Genomic DNA, 18,146 nt, shown 5'->3' on the forward strand with positions numbered 1-18,146 from the left:
TTTTTTAAATCTCTAAAATGGCACATTTTGAAGAACTTACAGGAATAAAGGGGATGACATGGTCAAATGCTGTATGAAGATGAGTGATGATTGTGAGTTTCAGCCCAAGGGTTCACTTCCCAGAGCCCCATTTTCCTCATTAGCAGAATGGGGCTCCCCTGGCCCCATCTTACCTCCTGCTGCTCCAGTTCAGTGGCTTTGTTCTTGAACTAAGGGCTTCCTCACACTTGCTATTTTTTCTACCTTAAACACTTCTCGTTCTCACCCTCCTCACAGGCTCTTCATCTGGCTAATCCTGACTCACTTCAGGTCCCAGCTAACTGTCCCCAGTCCAGAGACGCCTTGCCTGTGCCCCTGACTCAGGGCTGACCCCCTCCCCCACCCCACCCCCATGCACGCTCCGTGCTCTACGCTCGTCCTGCGTAGAATGGATTGCACTTGGGAGTCTACTCAGTTGTGCTTTTTCTTGCTGAATGTCTGGCTTCCCTTGTGGGACTGTATGAGCCCAGGGAGGACATCTGACATGTTCACGGCAGTACCTGCGGCCCAGGCACAGGGCCAGACACACAGCAGATCTCCACTGAACATTCTCTCCTCTTGGCTGAATGCCAGTCCACCTGCTGAACCAGCTCATTCCTGGGACCCTCAGCTCAACCTTGTTCCTACAACTCCCTGACTTAGAGATGCAGAAAAGCTGGTTGTCCTCAAGTTCATGTTTATTTAACCAAGATCAGAGTCTGATAGCTGAACAGTAAGCCTGGCTCAGCAGGTGGGGCATACCCAGGCAAGTTATTGTTTACAGCGTGTCCTGGCGTGGCTGGTAATGCACTTCCTTCATTTCCAGCCACGGAGCAGTGGCTCTCATTTCTGCTGAAGAAACAAAATCTCCTTTATATGAACCATTAATAAGAGTTTCAAGTGGCAGGGAGAGCCCTGCTCTGTTTCAGGGATGTGGAGCATCACTGCAGTTCACATGGTATCCTCGCAACTGATGAAGGGGAGTGAAAAAAGAATCAAAAGAAGCAATAAAAGTTTTCTGAAAAGGCTTTCCAAGAAAGGGCTGCTTGGGTCATTTCCAGCCACACTGTCGAGAAAAGAGCTATTTCTCTTTTTAAACTTTCAAATACAGAGATACTATTCAGTGGCCATAGTATGTTCCTGATTTTTGTTGATTTTCAAAAGTCAAAAGTATTCTTTAAAAAAAAATAAGGCCAAATGTGTTACGATGCTCTATCATTGTGACAGAAATTTCTAGTTCTGAACAAATCTATACCTAGAAATGTTCTCCATTCAATATACAGCTGAAACAGATGTTGTAAGGGGACTTAAGCATGTGTTGGGACAGTTTAGGTGACAAATGATGGCAGTTATTAAGAGCTTGGGTATGTGAGTACAAGGTACCACTGCCATCTCCCCAGCTCCACCCATGACAGGGGTGGCTAAGTGATGGTAACAATTAAACGTGACAATTGAGTGTTCATTCTAGAATCATGCTGTCTGGGTTTGAATCCTGGCTCTGCCTTTTAATAGCTTCATGGCCTTGGGCAGTTTATTCAACCACGCATTCCTTCAGTTAGCTCTTCAACAGAGGAATGGGAGGGTACTTGCCTCACATCATGGGGTTGGCTGAGTGACTGAATGATTTGAGATATAAATATATATGTATTTGAGATATATATGTATAGCACTTAGAAGGGTTTTTGGCCCAAGGTAAGTGCTTAAGAAATACTAAGCTCTGAAGTCAAAAACTAGACACAACCCAAATGCCCATCAACAAGCCAATGGAGGAGGGTCTTCAAGATGGCGAAACAGAAGGATGCAGAGCTCACCTCCTCCCACAAATACATCAAAAATACATCTACATGTGGAACAATTCTCACAGAATACCTACTGAGCGAGCCAATGGATAAATTGTGGTATAGTGGAATACTACTCAGCAGTGAAAAGAAAAACCATTAACACACATAAGAATCTGGATGAATCTCCAAATAACCATGCTGAAGGAAAGAAGAGACCAAAAATCTCTATGATTCTATTTATATAGAACTCATGAAAAAATATACGAATCTATAGTGACAGCATAGCAGAGGCTGCTTGGGAATAGGGAGGTGTGGAGAGGTGGGAAGGAAGGAAGAGGGGCAGGAAGAAGCTTTCGGTGGTGACGGATATGTTTACTATCTTAATTGTGACGATGGTTTTAGTTTCATGATTGTATGTATATGTGCAAACTTACCAAATTATACACTTTATTTTTTATTATAATATAGTTGATTTACAATGTTGTATTTCTGGTGTAGACATAGTGATTCAGTTATATATTTTTTTAATACTCTTTTTCATTATAGGTTATTACAAGCTATTGAATATAGTTTCCTAAATTACATACTTTAAATGTGGTTTGTTGTATGTCAATTCCATCTCAGTAAAACTGCTTAGGGAAAGCATGAGCCATTACCATTTCCTACTAATCTCATCCTTGTTAACACGGAGCCCCAGCTGGTCATCATTACTGGATCAGAGTCAGTTAATTCTAGTCTTACTGGTTTTCTCTGGTTTAGATGAACTTCTGATTCTCTCCCACTTTTGAGAATTTATGATTCTGTATCTTACTAGTCCTCTGACCTTAAACAAGTCACTGAAACTCTGAGCTTCAATGTTTTTCATCAGTAACATGGAAATTATATCCACCTGCCTTTCTGGGTTGGGGAGAAGGTTGACGTGGAAATTTTCATCAAAATGCTCTAAAACACTGTGCAGTGTTACCCAAGCACAAGGGGATAACATGTGCTGCGTTAGTTGAATACTTGATGTGTTTGGTCTGCCAGCAGGACTTGATACTAAGGACCTCTCAAAGCAGTCCTTTTAGAAATACTACTTAGATTTGTGGGGTTTGTATGAATACCTTTGTTACTCATCAGGGCTGTGGAGGAGGGATTCAGAGATATCAGAGTCTGAGGGACCCAGGCCGAGCCACTTGGAGAGGCGTGGCCAGTGTTAGCAGGATCGCTTTGTATAGGAATTTTCCAGGGGGAAGACTCCACCTGTCAGACCTTCCACTGGCCAGGGGCCTCGCCCTTCGATGAGTGACAGCCTGCTGCGGGGTGGCGTTCCAGGGCCTGGTTTCATCTCTTGCATAGAAAAATGATCGTTTAATATCACTCCAGAGAAACTGCAGGGGTGTTTTCAGGGAAGAGCACCTGTTACAAGACCTCATTTTAGGGGTGAGAGAGAGTTTATATACCCAGAGTGAAAAAGACTGGAAAGAGGCAAACTAAAACTGCCAAGTATGTGCCGAGAGGTATAAATCAAAACACTACCAGTGGTTACTTCTAGGCTTCATGTTGGGAAACTTTTTACTTTCTTCTTTTGGCTTATCTGCATTTTCTAAATTTTCTACAGTGAGTGGACATCACTTTTGCAATAAGAAAAAATTTTTTAAAAATCCCCAAACCAAAGTATTTCTGGTATAGAATTGCTACCTTTGTTCAGAAAAGGAAGAAACATTCTTGTTACCTCTAACCAATAAAGATAACCATCAGCTGTAAACAAGAGGAAAATAATTTAAATGCCTCCATGTATGATCTCCCAGCTCCGGCATCTGTCTCTGAGAGCTGTTGTCACGGGGTAGCTTCAGGAAGGTCCTGCTGTGCCCCTTGGCACCCAAATGAAAAAGATTGTGCTGTTCCCAAGCCACTTTATGGCCCTTAGGGCTAGATCTTACTCTGTAATCTATACATAAATCTAAATTCTTCTTGAATCAACATGTTTTCTGCCTGTGTGACTCAGCTTGAGACTAATTGTATTGTACCCTGAATTCCCCCGAGCCTCTCAGTCACTGGGTGTCCCCAAGAGCAATGGAACAGCCGTCACTGGTTCATAGCCGTTCCTGCTGAACCGGAACCAGCACCCACTGCAAGGAACCTTCTAAAAGCTGTGGTCATCCCCAGAAGCATCTCATGTGCGCTCCTCAAAATTCTACTCTGGCCATGACCCACCACTGTCTTACTGTCTTACATTTCACTGAAGAGCCCAGAGAGTCAAATTTCAAATCCTGGGATATTACAGCTGTGTTACCTTGGGCGAGATACTTAATTTCTCTGTATCTCAGTTTAGTTTCTCTGTATCTCAGTTTCCTTATCAATAAAATGGGCACATAGAGTTGTTGTGAGGCTTGAGAGAATTGATATTGCCAAGCACTCTGAGTGGTGCCTGGCGCACAGTAAGTCCTCATCCATGTGAACTATTTTTATCACTGGCAGTGCCTCTGCCCAGGGTTTGAGTCCACCCACTTCCCTCAGTAGGTCCCTAGCAGCGTGTGAAATAAGTCTTCATTCGGCAAATGGATGAAAAAGACTTCGAATAAAACCCCAGGTGATGCTTTCCAGACTTCAGTTTTATCCCAGCAAGCAGCTTGGATGACATTCTTAACGCAGCATCTCAGAGACTAGATGTCATCTCTCAGAGAGCAAGTTGGAGCCAAACTCAGCCTTCAGAATTCTAAAGAGATGGGAGGTGGCTCTGACCATAACTGCTTTTATTCACCCTCCTGTAACTGTCCCACCTGGGAAGTTTTAAAAGCCTGATGCCCAAGATGGATCCCAAACCAATTAAATTGGGATCCCTGAAGGAGGGAGCCAGACTTCAGTATTTACAAGCTACCCAGGTGATTCCAAAGGGCAGTCAGGGCTGGGAGGCACTGCCAGGCCTCACCCAAATGTGTGGGTTTGTGAACGTTTTCACCATAGGAACGGGTCACAGGTGGAGGCTAATGTATGTTGCTAAAGATATGAGTGGATGTTAACAAACTGGCAGGATTGGGGGGAGAAAAGGCTCAGGAATGGGGCCCTTAAGATGTCAGAGCTCCCTAGTATTTGACCTCCTTTTTGGAAGTTGCTTGATTTGGGGATCGTCAGGTAGTACGGCTTGTGTTCTTGTCATTTACGGAGTTTTAGGGGAACCGTTCCTTCTTGTTGGATAACGCCTGCGCTGCTCTTGGTTGGAACTCCCCATGTGAATCCAAAGGCAGGGCTGGGCGAAGGCAGGGCTGAGCCTGGCAGTTCTCCAGTGGCCCTGCCCTGGAGGCACGCAAGGTCTCGTGGAGGAGAACTGCTGTATGACGGGGACATGGACAACCCTCCTGCACACGCTGAAGGTGAGATGGGAGCCGCGCCACGAAGCAGAGAAGGGGCCTTGGGGTCTCTGGGGGGTGGAGGCAGCCCGCGGAGGCCATGCAGGAGGGACGTGGAGTGTGTGTCGTAAGAAAGTTCCTCCATCTCGCTGTGCCTATTTCTCCCAGTGTCAACGAGGATGAGAGGGCCCGTCTCGGGTCACTGTGAATACTGAGCCAGGACAGCCTGTGTAAAGGAGCCTGGTGCTGGGAAAACCCTTGCAGGGTTGGCCATGCTTATCATCATCATCATCGTGAGATGATGGTCATTCAGACTCTTCTACAACCTGGATAAGGTTTTCCTCAACAACGTTCCCACCACCTTTGAGGGGCAGCAAACCCCTTTCCATTGCGGCTCTTGGATAATGCTCCGGGTGGTCCTCCGAGCCCTGATGTGCAAGGTCTGTGTGTGTGTTACAGCCATGGTTGGCATCTACAAGGCCTGCAGTAATTTCACCTTTTCCTTCCACTTTATATCCCATTTCTCTAGGAAAGGTCGTTTATCCTTTCTCCTTCTCACCAAAACCATCTGTCTCTCCTCCAAAATGCTGTGCTGCCCTTAGGGACCATTGCCAAAGTGGGTGCTTGTGGCCTGGCCCCCTCTGGGACTCAGACTGCGTCAGGCTGCGTGGGCCTGCCTGGGAACCTGGAATTGGCCAGGCTTGGAAAGGACATAGGAACCGGGCTCCCAGGACATGGAAGTCCTGGCCAGGCTCTGATTTATGTAACTTCCAGGGGGAGGGCACTTCTGGTGACAGGACACTCCTGTCTGGGTTCTCCAGGGCCCCATCCCCTAGAAACCTGAGCTACTAATCAGAAGTTTGGGTGGTGAGCGGCAAGTCGGAGCCGAGAAAACTGGATGGTCTTGAGTTGTATCTCATCCCTGCTGAACGTCCCCAGCTGCACAGGTCCAGCGATTAGACTCCCCATCCATCTGAGGTGTGCAGATCGCTTCCTCCCCTGGACGGAACTTGGAGGAGGGGCAGGAGGAGGAGCCTTGGCTCAGAGGCGGCCCTTCCACCAACTAGCAGGCCCTTAGGACTCCCCATCCTTTCAGACAATCACAGTTCAGGAAAATTGGCTAGACTAGAGCTCTAGCTTCATTCACTCTTCTAGTTGCCTTGACTACATGGGTTGTTACCAAGCTTCCAGAGCGTGAGCCCACTTCTCACCATCTGTGCCTTCCTCAGGTCACCCCATCCTCTCCGGTGACGTTGACCTCCACCTGGGTTCCCATTCATGGTCTCACCCCTCCTCTCCAGCTTGGATTTCTGAGCCCTCTGACTGGCTCTCTCTCCAGCACATCCAGCTCAGCACATCCAAACTCATCTTGTGCTCCCCTACCCCTACCCTGCTGCTTCCCCAGATGGCGGGCCCCATTGTCCATCAAGTCTCTTCAGCCCAAACCCCAAGGCAGCCTTGGGTCGCCCTCTCCTTTTCCTCACCTCCCATGGCCCATCAATCTGAGTCTTACAACTTTCCCTTTTTTTTTCCTTCACAATTTAACAGTATTGATGTATTGCCAGGTATGAGGCAGAGTGACGCGCCGTCCTTTCATCTGGCGAGCATCATTAGTGAATAAAGCAACCGTTGGATGTTTGCTCTTGCACCTTTGCTTCCTTACAATTCAATCCCTAGTTCACTTTCTCCATGTGTTGAGCTGCTGGACCCAGACAGAGCAGGGTCACATCAGTGGACGATTGTTAGAAGCAACCATTACACATGAAGAAAAGATCCAAGAGAGATACGAAAGCCTACAAATTTGTCTAAAATTTGGACCAAGTCTAACAAGCCAATCCTTGCAATATATTGTGAAAGGATTACCAAGCCATTTGGGGTCAAATAAAAAGCTCCCAGTGCCTTAAATGGATACCCCTTGGCTGCTTGAGAACAGGAGCTGTTTCTAACTGTGCTCGGTCATATTTGAAATCTATCGCTGTCGACACGGCCCCGTCTTCTCTGGCACAGTGACAGCATTTCCCGGGACACCAGCTCCCCAGGCTATGAGCAGGGAAGACCTGAACCAGTTCCAGCTGTCTCTGCTGCAGACTTCTCCACATCCTCAGTCCACTTATGTACTTTGTCAACACCCGAGAGGGGACTGTCCAAGCAGTGTCACCCCAAACTCTTAGAGCTGGGCACCCAGGTTTTGAGATGAACCCTACAGGACCTGTGATCTATAATCTCTTTTTGCCAAAGGCTCCCTCGCTGGTCTCACCTCCTAGTGGCACAGTCACAGAGTGCTCCACCTAAAACGTGCCCTCCGCACCCTCTCCCTCTTTACAAACCTTCAGCAGCTCTTCATTTGCAGGACAAAGTCCAAGCTTCTCGGCCTGGCGGCTGCACCTTTCCCATCTCACCTGCCTCCCTCTCCAGCCTCGACGTGCACTTCTTCAAGCACCCCTTTCATTTCCCTGTAACAATAAAGTCCTTGTTGTGTTTTGCTTTGGTTGCTTGATTTGTTTGTTTGTTTTTCCCTGATCATCTTAGGCCTTTGCTGCTCTGCCTTCCACTTAACTTCTTGTCCTGAAAGGTCCTCATCAAACCTCCCGCACCTGCTTTCCTTCCCAGAAAGCCTCTTCTGCCTCCCGTCTCTCTCCGTGCCAGCTGGGTCAGTGTCCCCTCTTCCTTCTGTTGTGCACGGGGGGTGCCTCTGTCCCTGGACTCCCAGCAGTGCTGGTATTTCAGGGTGTCTGCCTCCCCAGAGCAGGCAGCGAGGCCTCCCAGTCAGTCCCATCCCTCCTTCCACCCCTGGCCTGACTCGGTGCCTCCACGCAGGCACCTGAGCGGAACTGAGCTTCTCCGCAGCGTGAGCATCGGCCCCCCCCACCCCTCCCCGCCTCCGACGGGCTTGGTTTGGAACGCCTGATTCCCAGCAGTTTTACTTCCACAGGGTGAGCTCTTCCCCATGTCAGGGCCCGAATCTAAAGGCCCTTGGTTTTCTAGAGTTCCTTCCATTAGCAGGGACGGACTGAAAACTTACTTTGGTTGGAGAAGTGGCTGGGAGCAAGGGCTCTGGAGTCAGACAGCTTGGGTTTCATCCCTACTCCCCTCTTACAAGCTGCATGAAATGCCCTGCACCTCAGTTTCGCCCCCCTGTAAACAAGAATGGCAGATACAACAAGCTCATACGGGTGGTGTGGGGGTTAGGTGGGCCTGTGTATGTAAACATGCAGAGTCACGCCTGGCCCAGAGTGAGCGCTACGTAAGGGTTAGAGAGTCTTGCTATTATTTTCAGGGGAAAATGCTTTCTTGCTTCCGCCTGTTTCTGGTGGCCTCAGGCAAACTTCGACTTGTGGCAGCAAAACTCCAGTCTCTGCCTCTGCCTTCACATGGCCTTCTGCTGGGTACATGTCTCTGTGTCCTTTTCTGGGCCTTATAAGGACACTCTAAGTGGATAAGCCACCCTAATCCAGGAGGTTCTCATCTCAGTTCTTGCCTTACGTGCATCTGCACAGACCCTATTTTCAAATAAGGTTGCATTCTGAGATTCCAGGTATACGTGAATTTGGCAAGGCTGCTATTCAACTGGTTATGGTCAGTTTGTGGGTTTAGGTGTTCCAGATCAGAAAATCAGCCAGGAACCATGAACACTTCAGAACTCCCCATTACTGGTGTACTGTTGCAGCTCCCTTATGTTTTCTATAGCTTTCTTTGTTTTCTGAAGTTCCAGCGGACCCCAAAGCACTCAACAAAGCCCAATAGAGGTAGAGTCAAGACAAAGACACACAGCCCAAACTCTCCAGTTTTCCTTTCTGACTCATCTGTCTGGACCTCAAGGGACTAAAGGAATGCTGACAAATGAAGAAAAATAGGGTGGGCAGATTTAACTTCATACCCTGCCTCTTATGGCTCCTTGGTATATTTGCTCAGAAAAGCTGCCCACCAACCCAAAACTCTTGCATGTTTGCTCAAGTCCCTTTGTCCATATGGTCCATGACTTTGGCTGTTGGTGCCCAAAGGCTGGGTTATAAGAAAAGAAGGAGCAAAGGACACATGTACACATAGGTTGGGTCTCTGTAGTTTTCACGAGAGCACCATCCATTAGGAACCACTGGGCTAGCTCTCTAGTCCCTACTACGCTGCCCATCCCAGAGGCCCAAGGGTGTGAAGGACTCAGGAGAGGCAAAAAGCTCCACCTCACCATCCATACCTTCAAAAGAGCGTGGGTACCATATATCAAAGGACCAAAAAGGTTATACAAAGTGAGTAAGAGGCCATATGCAAATAACATTTAAAAGGTTTTAAAAGCAGTAAATGGTTTACTTGTTTGGTAATACCATGGATCACACCACAGAACTGCCTCTTTTTTGGGTCTATAACTAGGCTGTAGGTTCTGTGAGGTTACAGTGCTGATCTGTCACTGCCCTGCCCAGCACATACGAGGCTCTCAGTAAACAGCCCTTGACTGAGGGACTGTTAAGCTTTTATGGAATGCCTACCATGTTCCAGACACAGAGTAAATTAAAATACCCCTCAAAAACAATATAGAATTGATTCAGAGATTGAGCACCATTAAATGTGTTTACTTAAAACTACATTAAGAATTTAAAACTACAAAGGGCATGATGGTAAATTAATGGCACAGATTTCACAAGCAGCCTTGAAAAGCAACTTCCTAGAGCATGGGCTGTAGATGCAGACTGCTTCCTTCATATCACATTTCCACCATTTATACTTCTGCCATTTGGAGCAAATTTCTCAGCTGCTCTGTGCCTCAGTTTCCCCATGTGCATATGAAGATAATATTACTGTCTACTTCATGTGGCTGTTGTGAGAATTCAATGAGTTTATTTATGTAAAGTGTTGAGAACAATGTCTGGGAGAGTAAGGTCTTAAGAAGTGTTAGATTATTATTATTATTATTATTATTATTATTATTATTATTATACTTATCTCTTGGACATGTTTGAGCAATGTACCTTGCACAGTGCAGGGTAGCTATACTTGTATCAGACAAAATAGACTTTAAGCTAAAAATATTAACAAGAGACAAGGAAGATCATTATATAATGATAAAGGGGTCAATTCATCAAGAACGTATAACAAATATGAATATTTATCAACCCACATCAGAGCACTGAAATATATGAAGGAAATAGTAACAGAACTAAAATGAGAAAAAAACAGCAATAGAATAATAGTAGAGGACTTTAATACCCCAGTCTCAATCATGGGTAGATTATCCAGACAGAGTCAATAATGAAACAGTGAATTTGAACAACACTGTAGACCAAGTGCACCTAACATATATAGACTATTCCATCCAACAAGAGCAGAGTACTCATTCTTCTCAGTGCACACAGAATAATCTCTAGGACAGATCATGTTGTGCTATAAAACAAGTTTAAACAAATTCAAGATGATAGAAATTATATCAAGTACCTCTTCTGACCACAATGGTATAAAACTAGAAATCAGTAGGAGGAAATATGGAAAATTCACAAATACATGGAAATTAAACTATGCACTCCTGAACAACAGATGGATCAAAGAAGAAACCAAATGGGAGGTTAAAAAATTCTTGAGACAAATGGAAATGGAAATATAATACATCACACTTAAAGAATAAAGCAAAAGCAGTTCTGAGAGGAAAGTTTATAGCTATAAATGGCTAGATTGGAAAAAAAAAAAAAGATCTCAAATGACCTAACATTATACCTCCAGGAAGTATTAAAAGAAGAAAAAACTAGGACAAAGTTAGCTGAAGAAAATCATAAAGATTGGAGCAGAAATAAATCAAATAGAGAATAGGAAAAAGATGGACAAGATGGACAAAACTAAGAGTTGGTTCTTTAAAAAGATATTTAAAAGTTGACAATCATTGGCTAGACTAACCAAGAAAAAAAGAGAAAGGACTCAAAATCAGAAATAAAAGAGGAAATGTCATAACTGATAACAGAAATTCAAAGGATCACAAAAGACTACTATGAACAATTATATGCCAATAAACTGGACAACCTAGAAGAAAGAGATAAATTCCTAGAAATATACAACTTCCCAGGACTGAATGATGAAGAAATATAAACTCTGAACAGATCAAGGAGACTGAAGCAGTGATCAAAAACCTCTCAAGAAACAAAAGTCCAGGACCAGATGGCTAAACTGATAAATTCTACCAAACATTTAAAAAAGAATTGATACAAATTCTTCTCAAACTTTTTCAAAACTAGAAGGAACACGCTGAAACTCATTTTAAAAGGCCAGTATTACCCTGATACCAAAAAGAGACAAGGACGCCACAAGAAAGTTAATAGGCCAATATTGCTGATAAACATAGATGTAAAAATTCTCAACAAAATATTAGCAAACTGATTCAACAATACATTAAAAGGATCATACACCATGATCAAGTGAGATTTATTCATGGGACATAAGGATGTTTCAATATCTCAAATCAAACAATGTGATATACCAAACTAACAAAATAAAAGATTAAAAATCATATGATCATCTCAACAGGTGAAGAAAATCATCTGACAAAATTCAACACCCATTTATGATAAAACTCTGAACAAAGTGAGTATAGAAGGAACATGCCTCAACATAATAAAGGCCACGTATGACAAGCTCACAGCTAACATCACAATCAGGGATGAAAAGCTAAAAGCTGAAAGCTTTTCACCTAAGATCAGGGAGGAGTCCACTAACTTGCCCAAGGCCCCTAACTGGATGCTGCTGAGCTGGGATGTGAGTTCCTGCTGCCATTCTCTGAGTCACTACGACATACGGCCTCCCTAACTCAAAGGCCTACGCCTCAATTTCCTTTTATGAAAAACCAGAACAGTTGAAGGTTCCTCGGTCAAAGCTACTGGCGAAATGAAAAAGACTAATGTACATCAGAGCAGGGCGCCCAGCAAGTGTGCGAGAAGGAGTGGGTGTCCAGCAGTGATCTCCTTCCCTTGTCTCAGAGTCCCATTTCAGGCCCTCATCTCTCACCCAGCGATGACTTGCATCTTAAAGGACTTTCCGAGATTCTGATTAAATCCTGGAAGAAACTACTCAGGCCTATGGAAAAGTGATCTGTGACGCTGGAAAATTTACTCTACTCTCTCGGCCTGTTCTGTCATTGGTAGGATGTTGTTCTTTTTACTTTACTTTATTTTTTAAATTGAAGTATAGTTGGTTTACAATGTTGTATTAGTTTCTAGTGTACAGCACAGTGATTCAGTTATATATAACATATTCTTTTTTATTACAGGTTATTACAAGCTACGGTACATAGATCCCTGCATATATCCCTGTTGTTTATCTAGTTTATATATAGAAGTGTGTATCTGTAGGGGGAGGGTATAGCTCAGCTGTGTGCTTAGCATGCACAAGGTCCTGGGTTCAATCTCCAGAACCTCCATTAAAAAATAAGAAGAAAGTATAAAAATAAATAAATAAACCTAATTACCCCCCCACCCACACACAAAGAAATTTAAAAACATTTTTCAAAAAAATAAGTATGTATCTGCTAATTCCAAATTCCCAGTTTATCCCTACTAAGAATGTTTTCTATGTCAGTGAGTCTGTTTCTGTTTTGTAAGTTCATTTGTGTCATTTTTTTAGATTCCACATATAAGTATATCATATGATATTTGTCTTTCTCTGACTTACTTCACTTAGTATGATAATCTCTAGGTCCATCCATGTTGCTGCAAATGGCATTATTTCATTCTTTTTTATGGCTGAGTAGTATTCCATTATATATATACCACAACTCTATCCACTCGTCTGTTGATGGACATTTAGGCTGCTTCCACATCTTGGCTATTGTAAACAGTGCTGCTATGAACATTGGGGTGCATGCGTCCTTTCAATTTAGAGTTTTCTCCGGATATATGCCCAGGAGTGGGTTTGCTGGATCATATGGTAAATCTATTTTTAGTTTTTTAAGGAATCCATGGTACTTTTCACAGTGGCTGCACCAATTTACATTCCCTCTCACAGTGCAGGAGGGCTCTCTTTTCTCCACATGGAAGGATGTTGTTCTTAATGTTCACCCAGAAGAGTTAGGGGAGGGTTAAAGCACAGGGAGCACGGAGAGAGCCCAGGGCCTCCTTGTGACAGACACACGTGACTGCTCTTCCCTCCAGCCTGATGACCGCAGCAAAGTGGGGGAATGCTGTCCTGGTGTAACTAAAAGAAGAGGATTAGGATTACTTTCCACAGCAATGAAAAATGAAAGACTGTTGAAAGAACGTGGGATGGTTAGTCCAGAGAATAAAGGGTTTATATGAACCATCTGAGTGCCGGCACCTATTTGAAGTCAAAGCTTCTGGGGGATCAAGAGAGGCCAAAGCCATTTCCATTTGATGAGGTTTCTGGTATATTAACAGAGAAAAAAAGTATTATTTTCTCTTTTTTAATGGAGGTACTGGGGATTGAACCTCGTGCATATTAAGCATACACTGTACCACTGAGCTATATCCCCGGCCTCACCCCCCAAAAAAGGGTATTTTTTTTTAAAGGAAAAATATTTAGTATTTAAAAAAATACTAAAGTACAGTTACAAACACTGTGGCCTACCTTAAGCGTTACGTTCGACAAACGTTAATACATAAAACAAAACCTAATATAATTGTTCCAGTCATAGGGGTAATTACTAGATGTACATATATATTCGAAAACCTTAATTCACAGTAACCGCATGCAGTGTTGGCAGGTAATGGGACACATTTTTTCCAACCCTGTCAGGGCACCTACTTGCAGCAAATGTCAACATTTTGAGTTTGAGGGTTAGTCTGAGTGTGATCTGTCTCTGTCTCATGATAGACCCAACTGAAGGGGGACTGGAACATTCTGCAGGCCACAGGGATCAGAATGGGGCCCTGGGGCCATTTCTCCTCTGCTGTGCACCCCACCCCACCCCCACCTCCTAACCCTCAGCGGGAAGCCTGACCTGAGCTTTTGGGGAGAGATGGAGTGTAGTAAGTGACTGACTCCATTGGCAGGTGGACGGGACATACATGCACAACGATTTTTAACTTTAGTGAGTTCAAGGAACCCTCTGAAAATCCGATGAGATCCTGGGCCTTCTCCCCAGAAGAATTTCTATCACCCCACCACTCACTCACAGTTTTCCCCGCAAAGAGCCCCCAGGAATCCATAGACCTCAGGGTGCAACCCCTAGCCGAGGGAGGCTCTGGCACTCTCTAGGGTCTTCTACACTGAATTCCGTCCCAGGGAATTCCTGCCTCGCACCTGTGAGCCCGGCCTCGGGCGGGCGCAGGCTGGCGGCGGGCGGGCCCTTGGCGGTGGATGCGCTCAGCCTCCCTCCCTTCCTGGGACCTGAGCGGCGCAGCTGGAGCGGGGCGGGGACCAGGAGGCGGCGCGGCCCGGCCCCGGCCCCACCTGCGGACCGCGGAGCGAGGGGCCGGCGGGAGCGGGCCCCGCCCCGGACTGCGCGGCCAGCCCGCGGCACCCACCGCCTCGGGCTCAGAGCCGAGGACCGCGCCGCCGCCGCCGCAGGCCTGGCTCCCTGGCTGATCGCGGAGCCGGGACTCGCCGACCGCGCCGCAGCCGCCACGAGTCTAGCTCCCAGCGCTGTTCCGGGGCCACCGCCAGAGCCATGAAGATGCACTTCTGCATCCCGGTGTCCCAGCAGCGGCCGGACGGGCTGGGGGGCCGCTACGTGGTGGGTTGGGGTCGGGCTGGACAGAGAGGAGGCCAGTGACATGGCGGGGTGGGGGGGCTCACCTCCCTCGGCTAATTCGGACGCGATGTGTCTGTGTTTGCAGTTGTACTCCGTGTACCTGGACGGGTTCCTGTTCTGCAGGGTGCGCTACAGCCAGTTGCATCGTTGGAACGAACAGGTGAGCGGATCCGAGTCGGGTACCAGCCCGCCCACCTGAGGCAGGTGAAGAAAAGTGTGCCCAGTGGTCTCTTGGCGTCTGACTCGGGACACTGAAGCTTTTGAGGGCATCAGGCTCTAATCAGGGTCGTGGTGAGGACTGAGTGTGAATTGCTTGGTATTCAGCGCAATGACTACATGTTGCTGCTCCTTATCACCAACAGCTGTGAGATGAGGGAACAGGGTGCAGGTGATTATCCCAACCGGTACCAGCCCCGTGATCCCCACCAGCCCCACATGCGCTCCATTTCAACACCAGCTGTTCCCGCAGTATGATGTCCCTGTTCAAAATGAGCAGACCAAGTCTAGATCAAGGTGTATTCTTAGGAATCTTCTACATGGGTATTTAATCTCCTTTCTCCCAGAATTTGCCCCTTTTAAAAAGGTATGTCTTTATTTTTGTTTTCAAACGAGGGTATTCATTGGCTTCAAATACCAGCTGGCTGGAAACCCAGCAAACAGACTGCTTATCAAGACAGGGGGCCATTTCCCACTCTAGTTTCTCACTCTGATGTCCTGATAGCATTTTCTTCCTGGAGGCAGACTGATTTCTTATCCTGCTTTAATGGGCTTTATTTTCCTAAGAAAGAAGTGTTGCAAGTCTTCAAGCTGGGTTAGAGGAGTACATGGAAGTTTGCAAGTGAACTTCACCCTCGTGCAGTGTTTTCTTTTTAATTTTTTAATTTTTAGATTTTGTATCCTGATTATAAAGAGCCCATACCTAAAGTTAGAAAGAAAAAAAGAAAAAGAGAAGCTTACCTAGGTAACAGCAATTAACATTTTTGGGAGAGTCCTTTCAGGCAATCTCTGGTTTCTAGTGAATAGATACATCACGTTTCCTTTAACACTATCTTCTGTTGATGGGCAGCTCAGGTCCATTTTTCCACAATTAAAACATCACTCCAGGGAGGAAGGTATAGCTCAAACACTAGAGCACATGCTTAGCAGGCACTAGGTCCTGCTTCAATCCCCAGTACCTCCTCTAAAAATAAATAAAACTAATTACCTCCCCTCAAAATAAAATAATTAAATAATACAATAATAAATTAATTTAAAAACTTTTAAAAAATCACTCCAGTCAGACTTTTTGCTCATACATCATAGTGCTGGAAAAATCTATTTTCAAGGTATGATGACAATTCTTGGAAGTAAACAAAAACAGGTTTAATGTGGTTGTTACCTAATTTTTGTGGTTGTCTTTGAACTGCTAGCACCTAATATGGTGCCTGTGACCCAACAGGTCCTCAGGAATGATTGCCAATGACCGAATAAAAGGGGCATGGATTCTGACTTCTGAAAGATGACAAGCTAGTTGTAATCGAAATGTGTCTGGGGAGTTGGGAGGGCTACAGAAGCAGGCAGATGGGGATCTCGAAGGAAGAGAAGGTACAGGTGTTTTAGGTATTTGGAAGAGGAATTCGACATTCATCTCCTGCCCTCATCTGTCTTCCTATATGTGAGATGGCTCTGGGGCAGTGGCCATCATGGGGGAAAAGTAGAGGATGGCAGGGAGGAGCAGAGAGGAGCAGGGAGGGCGTGGGACTGACTGCCCACTTCCTCCCCCTGCACCTCACCTCTTCTCTGACCTTTGATTTTCTCCTCAGAAATAATCAAGTTGGTGGTTATGGATGTCAACTTCACAGGGCACTTGTGAAGATGAGGGACCAGTTTCTCACAGAACTTGGTGCACAGGTTACATGCTCAGTAAACATTCACTCACTCAGAGGCTTCTGACCCTCATGAACCAACAGACTCAGGATAATGCTGGTTTTCAGAAAAACTTGGACTTATCAAATTCTAGCAGGTCCAGAAGTGGAGACAGAAAGCCAGTTCTTTTACTCTTGATCTTCTATGTTGGAAGCCATGAAAAAGAAACCATCTGTTGTTCCCTGCAGTGGACTCTTACAGGCTGAACTGCCACAGCCCAGGGGCCCCTGGAGGGTATACAATCGATATCCACAAATACTTCATAGTTGTCCCAGGTTTTTCAAAATCCTAAAGTGGAGATTTCTTTATCCAGTTTCTAGCTACCTTACAGGTATCATTGTTTCCATTTTCTGTAGGAACAACTCCATTTTAAAGAAACTATTTAGATCTGGGTGGCTATTGGTATTATTATTAATTTAAAACAACAGCTAACAGTCAGTTACTCTGTGCTGAGATGGGTGCCAAGAGCTTGACATGTAATATCATGTTTAGTTTTTACAAGTCTTAAGAGCAAGGGTTATAATTAGCCCCATTCAACAGATGAGAAAATTGAGGCACAACCTGCCTCAAGTCATACTGCTAGTAAGTGTTGGAGTCAAGATTTGATCTCTAGAACCTGCTCTGACCTATTACATTTTGTGGTTTCTTACCAAAGTTGACAAAATAAATTGTATGAGAAAAACAACTGTGTCCTAAACTAACAGGCTTTTACTCTATTTGGGCATACCTAATAAAATTCCCTGACTTTCCATGTTCAGTGTGATGAACTTTTGGTAAATGTATACGATTAACACTGCCATAATCAAGATAGAGAACAGTTCCTGAAATCATAAAGTTCCCTTGTCCCCTCTGCCTTTGATCCACCTCTGGCCCGAGACAACCAAGATCTGCCTTCTGTCATTAGAGTTCTGGGAGCAGGATTTTATCCACCTGCCCTCTCTGAAGTCATTGCCTGCAGCCCTGTCCCCTGTTAGGCTCCCCTAAGTTCAGGCGGTGGCAGCTTGCTCTGCTCCTGCTGAGAACTGCCTGTCTTTCTGCCCTGTGAACTGCCTGACCTGACTTCTTTCTGTGCTTTTAGATGAATAAAACCAGTCTGATTTCTGCCCTTGCCTGCACCACCTCCCTCAAATGGACTTAAAGAAATCTGGCTCCTTCTGGCCGTCCAGTGTAAGTGAGGCTGGACTCTGTGGAAAGAATGCTTCCTTCTTTGCAAACACTCTGCCAGCATCAGTCGTGGCAATGCGGATTGGCCAGGGAAGCTTGGGAAAGATCCCTCAGTGGAAGAGGAAGGCTATGCACCAGTTCCATCTTCCTCTCAGCCGGCTGCTGACCCAGCCCAGCTCCTTCCCTCCTTCCACCCGATGTCTGCTCTTTCCCCAACTCAGACCCTTTGTTCTCATCAAACTGGCCCATTGCCTCTGCCTGGCTCACCTC

At 45.4% G+C, this 18,146-nt stretch overlaps 1 protein-coding gene across 3 annotated transcripts in view; it reads left to right on the top strand.

The window, feature by feature from the left end:
- Nucleotides 1–14,608: 14,608 nt before the first annotated feature.
- The window catches only part of SNX31 (sorting nexin 31), a 53,975-nt gene continuing 50,437 nt past the window's right edge, over nucleotides 14,609–18,146 (top strand). For all 3 annotated transcript variants that reach the window (XM_010981889.3, XM_031439394.2, XM_064476924.1), the window contains exons 1-2: nucleotides 14,609–14,789; nucleotides 14,893–14,967. In XM_010981889.3, coding sequence (XP_010980191.1) covers nucleotides 14,724–14,789; nucleotides 14,893–14,967 — 141 coding nt within the window. In that variant the 5' untranslated portion in view covers nucleotides 14,609–14,723. The remainder of the gene's footprint in view (nucleotides 14,790–14,892; nucleotides 14,968–18,146) is intronic.

The sequence above is a fragment of the Camelus dromedarius genome, chromosome 20 (genome assembly GCF_036321535.1).
Source record: "Camelus dromedarius isolate mCamDro1 chromosome 20, mCamDro1.pat, whole genome shotgun sequence".
Lineage (NCBI taxonomy): Eukaryota > Metazoa > Chordata > Mammalia > Artiodactyla > Camelidae > Camelus > Camelus dromedarius.